This window comes from Dipodomys ordii, unplaced genomic scaffold, assembly GCF_000151885.1.
Source record: "Dipodomys ordii isolate 6190 unplaced genomic scaffold, Dord_2.0 Scaffold6, whole genome shotgun sequence".
Taxonomy (NCBI): Eukaryota; Metazoa; Chordata; class Mammalia; order Rodentia; family Heteromyidae; genus Dipodomys; species Dipodomys ordii.
Window position 1 is genome coordinate 16,318,501 of NW_012267222.1, and position 7,929 is coordinate 16,326,429.

At 40.8% G+C, this 7,929-nt stretch overlaps 1 protein-coding gene across 1 annotated transcript in view; it reads left to right on the forward strand.

The window, feature by feature from the left end:
* Positions 1-6,800, forward strand: part of Hp1bp3 (heterochromatin protein 1, binding protein 3) — a 36,116-nt gene extending 29,316 nt beyond the window's left edge. Inside the window, exons 11-13 of the mRNA XM_013032582.1 lie at positions 2,668-2,779; positions 4,003-4,122; positions 5,076-6,800. Coding sequence (XP_012888036.1) covers positions 2,668-2,779; positions 4,003-4,122; positions 5,076-5,370 — 527 coding nt within the window. The 3' untranslated portion in view covers positions 5,371-6,800. The remainder of the gene's footprint in view (positions 1-2,667; positions 2,780-4,002; positions 4,123-5,075) is intronic.
* Positions 6,801-7,929: the final 1,129 nt, after the last annotated feature.

Consider the following 7,929-nt stretch of genomic DNA (forward strand, 5'->3'; position numbering starts at 1 on the left):
GAGCTGAGGGACAGCGCCCAGGCCCAGAGTTCAGGCCCCACGACCGGACCCAAAAAAAAACAATAACAAAAAAAAAAAGATGCCCCATCTTTGGAAACTGAAGAATCACAATTACTTTGTTCATTAAATGAGAATTCTGATTTTTACCCATGAAAGATGAGAAATTCTTTTTTTCTTTTTGTCGGTCATGGGGCCTGAAGTCTGGGACTGGGCACTGTCCCTCAGCTCTTCAGCCCAAGGCTAATGCTCTACCACTTGAGCCACAGCGCCACTTCTGGCTCTTTCTGCTTATGTGGTGCTGAGGAATCAAACCCAGGGCCTCATGAATGCGAGGCAAGCACTCTACCACTGAGCAGTCCAAGAAGAGAAATACTAAGCAGTACTTTGTTATCAAATCTTTATTTATCAAAGGGACTTTCTCCATTGTTTGTTTGCTTTTGTTTTTGTTTTGATTTGTTTTTTTGTCAGTTGTGGGGCTTGAACTTGGGGCCTGGGTGCTGTCCCTCATCTCTTCAGCTCAAGGCTAGCATTAGTTTTTGGGTGGTTAATTGGAGATAAGAGTTTCACACTTTCCTACCTGCCCTGTCTTTGAAACACAATCCTCAGATCTCTGTCTCAACCTCCTGAGTAGGATTACAGGTGTGACCCACTGGTGCCAGGCTTTTTTTTTTTTTTTTTTTTGTCTGTCGTGGGTCCTGAACTCTGGGCCTGGGCGCTGTCCCTCAGCTCTTCATCTCAAGGCTAAGTGCTCTACCACTTGAGCCACAGCGCCACTTCTGGCTGTTTTCTTTTTGCTTATGTGGTGCTGAGGAATCGAACTCAGGGCCTCAGGCATGCAAGGCAAGCGCTCTACCACTGAGCCACCTTCCCAGCCCTGCCTGAGCTCTTTTGCTCAAGGCTAGTATTCTGCTTTGAGCTGCAGTGCCACTTCCAGTTTTCTGGTGGTTAATTGGAGATAAAGTCTCACTGCCTTTTCTGCCCAAGCTAGCTTTGAACTGCGATCCTCAGATCTCAGCCCTCCTTAGTATTTAGGATTGCAGGCCTGAGCCATCAGCGCCAGGCCTAGTGGGTTTTGTTTTGGCAATAGTGGGGCTTAAACTCAGGGCCGGGGTGCTGTCCCTGAACTTTCTTGCTTAAGGCTAGATCGCTACAACTTTGAGCCACAGCTCCCAAGTTTTTGAGTGGTTAATTGGAGATAAGAGTCTCATGAGGACTTTTCTGCCCAGGCTGAATTCAGAATGAGATCCTCAGATCTCAGCCTTCTGAGTAGCTAGGATTACAGATGGTAGCCACTGGTACCCAGCTAGTATTTTGTTTATAGTACAATATATTCACTTTGAAATTTAGAGATCAGACTGTAATTAAACACTGCTGTTGTGACTGGCAGAACTGGGCAACTGTTCAGCAAAATATTAGAATAGGCACAAAGGATTTAGGTTGAAAAATATGACAAATAACTGAAAGTACCAACCAGAATATTTAAGTAACATGGTCCAGGAATGGTGGTGCATGCCTGTAGTCTCTCAGCTACTACAGAGAAGCACTTGAACCCTGGAGTTTCTCCTCCCCTCTCCACCCCCCCTTGCCAGCTGTAGGGTCCTAGATGTTGTCCCTAAGCTCTTTTGCACAAGGCTAGTTAGTGGTCTACCACTTGGAACCACAACTCCATTTCTGGTTTTCTGGTGGTTAATTGGAGATAAGAGTTTCACAGCCTTTCCTGCCTGGGCTGGCTTTTCACAGCAATCCTCAGATCTCAGCCTCCTGAGTAGCTAGGATTACAGGCCGGAGGAGTTTTGAGGCTAGCTTAGTTAATACAGCAAGATCTCATCTCAAAAAAGTAAAAGTAATTTTGAAGTTTTAATATTGCCTTTTTATTTGTTTACTTTTGTGGCAGGATCTCCCTGTGTAGTTTATGCTGGCCTTGAACTCAAGTTCCTCCAACCACAGCCTCCCAAGTGCTGGGATTACAGGTGTGCACCACCATGCCTGAATCATAGTGGTTTTTGGGTTTTTGGGTTTTGGTTTTGGTTTTTTGTGCTGGTCCTGGTGTTGGAACTCAGGGATTAGATGCTCAAAGCTAGAGCTCTACTGTTGGAGCCACAGCTCTACTTCCAGCTTTATTTGGTAGTTAATTAGAGATAGCATCTCACAGACTTTACTATTTGGTTTGAGTTTGAACTCTGATCCTCAGATTTCAATCTTCTGAATAGGACTTACAGGTATGAGCCACTGGCTCATTTTTTATATGTCTATTATGAAAGATGAGTAACTAGGACTTTATGAGCTATGGTATTATTTTATTATTCTTTGCTAATTTATGAAGAATTTGTTGTATTTATAGGTATGTGTCCTAGGTGATTATCAATTCCTATAGGTACATATAGGTGCTTGAGTGAGTGGAAATAATGACATTTTCCTGCTATTAATAATTTTATGTGCTGCCTTAGAACAAGTCATTTAACTATTCTATGCTTCTGTTAACTTTTCTGTGAAATGGGGAATTGGACTTAACTGAACTCTTTTCACTATAACCTTCCAAATTATGAGCACTAATGTTTGCTGAACTGATATTTGTGATCACAGAGAAGGACATTAATTGGTAGACATCTGATTGTGGTTGAGAAGAAACTAATCTGCCTAAATAACTCCTTGAATTCTTTTATTCAGTGCATTTGCTGAAGAAAACTCTGCAGAAATGTGAGAAGAATGGGTGGATGGAGCAGATCTCTGGTAAAGGATTCAGTGGCACCTTCCAGCTGTGCTTTCCCTATTACCCCAGGTGAGATTTTACTTAATGGAAACACTTGACCATTATAATTTTTAAACCTGAATCTAGGTTACAGACTGGTTTTTAAATTTTCTTACACTTAGTACTTCTTACACAAGAAGCTTTAGCTGTCCTGCCTGCTAGTGCTTATTATTTGGCCAACAGCAATAACTATTCAGGCAAAAGATTGTTTAAGAGCCTTAAATGGTTATTTTAATGTTTTGTTCATTATCTTTTTAAATGATAACAGGAAGACATCTGGAAATTAACTTTATTTAAATTGTCAAGTGCCAAGAATCCTAAGCCTTCTACATATGTACAAACAACATTTATTTGAAAACTTACCTCATATATACCTTATTTAATTATTGAAACAAAAAATATATATATTGAGCCCATGTCATGCATCGTTCTGAGCACTGGTTCTGTGACCTTCCTATGCACTAGTAGCTAATAGACCTGAAGGCATATACCACTAAGACCCTATTTTTAACAACATCACCGTGTAACTTTCTTACTTTATTCTTTGGGCACAAACATAATGTTATGTGATTGAATTGCATACTATTTAAAATTTTCAAATATTAAACAGTAAATTTAATATTGAAGGTCACATAAAATGCTACAACTTAAGGGCATATTAAAGAAAGTCAAGATTTCTATTAAGAGTACAGAATAGTGAATTTCTATAAGCGTTTGAAGAGACTTGAGTTTTTGAAGCTTTTAAGACTGTGGGGGCTGGGAAGTTGGCTCAGTGGTAGAGCGCTTGCCTTGCATGCATGAGGCCTTGGGTTCGATTCCTCTGCACCACATAAGCAGAAAAAAGTTGAAAGTGGCACTGTGGCTCAAGTGGTAGGATGCTAGCTTTGAGCTGAAGAGCTGAGGGACAGGCCCAGGCCTAGAGTTGAGGCCCCACGACTGACCAAAAAAAAAAAAAGACTTTGTGGCCTTTTGCCCTTATTGTGAAGGCAGAAAGTGTGTGCTGCCATGCAGACTGTCACTACTGGGGATCCATTGGCTCATTTAGTTCAAGACATAGGACTGATGACTTTTTATGTGTTCAAACATGAACCATGTTTATAACCTAACACAATTTTTGAGGGAATGTAGACAGAAGTGGACAATGTCTGGTGAAGAACTTGTAGGTTCACATTATCTTCTTGTCCTCTGTGGGACTTGTATTTTACCTGTCTCTTCTTTTTTCTGTGTGTTGTCCTCTCCCTTTTCTTTCTTAGCCCAGGAGTTCTATTTCCAAAGAAAGAACCAGATGACTCTAAAGATGAGGATGAAGATGAAGATGAAGATGAGTCATCAGAAGAAGAATCTGAGGATGAGGAGCCACCACCTAAGAGAAGGTATAGATTGGGAAGAACCTTGGATATGATAGGAAATAAATAGCAAGTGGTTCTAATAGGAGGGACTGAGGGTAGTGGTTCAGATAATCACTTGGAATCCATCTCAGCTTCTTCGTATAATATTTGAACTTCTCAAAAATTCAGGGACTTTGAGCTTATAATAGTGTAAATATGAAATATATATACTCTTTGGTCAACCTGTATATACTCATATATATTCATCTACTCTTTTTTTTTCTTTTTTTTTTGCCGGTCATGGGGTTTGAACTCTGACCTGGACACTGTCCCTGAGTTCTACAATTGGAGCCACAGCACCACTTTTATTTGGTGCTGGTGCTGGTGGTGGTGGTGGTGGTCATGGGGCTTGAACTCTGGGCTTGGGTGCTGTCCCTGTGCTCTTCAGCTCAAGGCAAGCACTCTACCACGTGAGCCACAGCACCATTTCTTCATTATATATATTCAGGAAAAATAATTCCATGTTTTCCTAGAAAAATGTCATGGAGTTATATATAAATTTTTATGATTTGGTTAAATTAGTGTATAAATTTAATAATAAGTCTCTAGTAAAAAAATACCAAGTTAAATTCCTGTTTTTACCACAATGACGTCTACTTTTGCTATTTCTTTTTAAATGTGTGTGTGTGCATGTGTACAGCAGTCCTGGGACTTGAAGGTAGGGCCTGGGCTCTGTCCCTGAGCTTTTTTGCTTAAGGCTTTACTTGAGCCACAGCTTTACTTCTGGCTTATTGGTAGTTAAGAGGTAACAGTCTTACAGGCTTTCCTGCCTGGGCTGACTTTGAACCATGATCCTCAGAACTCAACCTCCTTCCTTAGTAGCTATGATTACAGACGTGAGTCACCAGCACCCAGCCTTGCTGTTTGTCTTAGGCATCTGCTTGAATTGGTAAATGAATCTCCCCATCCTGACTGTCTTCACTCTTTTCATCTCACAGGTTGCAGAAGAAAACTCCCGCCAAGTCCCCAGGGAAGACTGTATCCATGAAGCAGAGAGGATCCAAGCCTGCACCTAAAGTCCCAGCTGCCCAGCGGGGAAAAACTAGGCCCCTACCCAAGAAAGCCCCTCCTAAGGCCAAAACTCCTGCCAAGAAAGCCAGACCCTCACCCTCAGTCATCAAGAAACCTAGCAGTAGCTCCTCAAAAAAGCCTGCAGCCAGTACAAGAAAGGAAGTGAAATTGCCTGGCAAGGGTAAATCCACCATGAAGAAGTCTTTCAAGGCAAAAAAGTAAATTGTATAGGAAGAAAGGGTATCATGATAAAATTCAAAAGTCTAAATATTTTATTAGGTCAGTATGCATTTGTTTTAGTTTAAAGCTTTTAAAATTAATTTTTTTCCTCCCATGTGGACATTGTGGGGAGGGAACACAAACCAGGCTAGGCATTTGTTAGCTTTAGGGCACTGTTCCTGGTGCCTGCCCCTTCCCTCAGTCACTTTAATTTCTCCAGTAATCCTGGACTCCCAAACTATGGACCTGTACTACCCTTTTTGCTCTTCCTCCCCCTACCTCCATTCTGTTTTTTTTTTTTTTTCCTTTTTGAATGATCTAATTTAGCTTTTTTTCCTCTTCCAGTTTTATCTAAACAGTTGCAGAGATTTTTTATATTTGTAGAAAGCATCAAAAACAGGATGCTGGTCAGGTGCTAGAGGAGGCAGACTAGCACTGACTGAATTGCAAAGCCTGCCTACAGAATTCAGCTACAGCTATACTAATCCTATATCTAAAAGTCACTCCACTAACCCTTTCTCTCCAACGGTAAACCCAGTTGGCATTTAGCCCCTCTCCCCGCCTTGGTCACCTCCCAGGTGTTTTCACAGGCCCAGAATACTGCAGTCCTTAGCGGCGAGCACAACCTCTCTCTGCCACTTGACTTAACAGCAACGGGAAAGTAGGCGAATATATTGAATCTGATTTCTGGTGTTATCTATGTTACCAAAAAATCAAAGCATATGAAGTCTTCTTGATCAGATGTTGAAATATATTTTTTAATATTTGGAGCATGAATAATCACTCCCTATTTGCCTTTTTTTATAAGGAAATGTTGGAGAGTTACATCATTGCTAATGTAGAACTGTTAAGAAACACAATTTGCTAACATAAAGTAGCTGTCAGATTCATCTGTGGGTTTCCCCTCCTTTCCAGAGCACTTTTGATATCAAGCAAGTGGCTTCCTTTTTGAAATAGTTAAAAAAAAAAAAGTAGAAAAAGCAAATGAAGCCCTACTACCTAACCCTTTTTTATTTGTGTTTGTTTCAGTATTGTGAAGTTGTGTTAAATAGCACTAGCTTTCTATTTGAGAAATCCCAGTTTCTGGTTGTCATATATCTTCCCTGTGGCACTTGACATTTTAATTGTCTTAAACTTTTTGGTGTACATCTTCTGACCCCTTGAGTGCCACCAGAGACAAAAGGTGTTTGTTTTACATTCATTCCACTTGCATTGTCTCCTGGGATCCTTTTGCAGCGTTAAGTGTGGCTGGGAAATGGACTTGAGAAAATTGGCTTGAATTAGATCATAATCATGTGTGATCCCATCATGAGTTCATTGGAATTTGTGTTGCATGTTAAAGCAATCTTTCCTGTTGTAAATCTTCCTTTTTTTAATGTACATATATTTTGAAAAATATGAATAAACATGAAATTTTAAAAGCTGCCAAATGAGCTGATACTCAAGTTTCCATATGTCCTCAGAGATAGCTCAGTGCTTCCCTCACTTTGAATCTCTCCTGTTGGCAGTAAACATCAGCCATCAGTCATTTTTAAATACAAGTTCTAGTTTGCTTTTGAAATATTGTTTTAATATAGTAACATTTCTAACTATTTCAAATGCTAGTTAATGAACTAAAGGTTGTAAAAATCATTTTGTGCCGGGTGTTGGTGGCCCACACCTGTAATCCTAGCTACTCAGGAGGCTGAGATCTGAGGATTGAAATTTAAAGCCAGACCAGGCAGGAAAATCTGTGAGACACATCTCCAGTTAACCACCAGAAAAACCAGAATTGGCACTATGGCTCAAGTGGTAGATCATTAGCCTTGAGCAAAAGAAGCTCAGGGACAGTGTTCAAGTCCCAAGACTGGCAGAAAGAAAAAATAGGGCTAGGGTTATATCCTCAGTGGTACCAATTGTCTCCCAGACTGGGCTGGCTTTGAACAGCAACCCTTAGATCTCAACCTCTTAAATAACTAAGTTGACAGCTGTGTGCCACCAGTGCCTGGCCAAATGTAGGTTTTAATCATGCCTGTTAACAGTTAAATTGCCAACATGTTTTTTCTATCATTTTTACTTTTGTTAACCATAGTTATGGTTTGCTAATCTTTTTTTTTGGGTGGGGGCGTGTTTGAAGCCTGATCTGGCCTCAATCTCGATATCCTTCTGCCTCAGCCTCCTTATGCTGGAACTACAAGCATGTGCCAATGGTCCCAGCTTTAACCTATTCTTAATACTTTATTTTTAAAAAGAGGGGGAGGGTGTATTGGGAATGTGGCTTAGTGGTATTATAGTGCTTGTCTCACATTTATGAAGCCCTGGGTTCGATTCCTCAGTACCACATACACAGAAAAAGACAGAAGGGGTGTTGTGACTCAAGTGGTAGAGTGCTAGCTAGCCTTGAGCTGAAAAACTGAGGGACAGTGCCCAGGCCCAGAGTTAAAGCCCACGACTAAACCCCCCCCAAAAATCATTCTCACAGAGATATTCTTGGTCATTAACTCCTGCACTTAGCCAACTATGAAATCTGAGTGAAATGTGTTACTAAAGATGCCCCATCTGGGCTGGGAAGGTGGCTCAGTG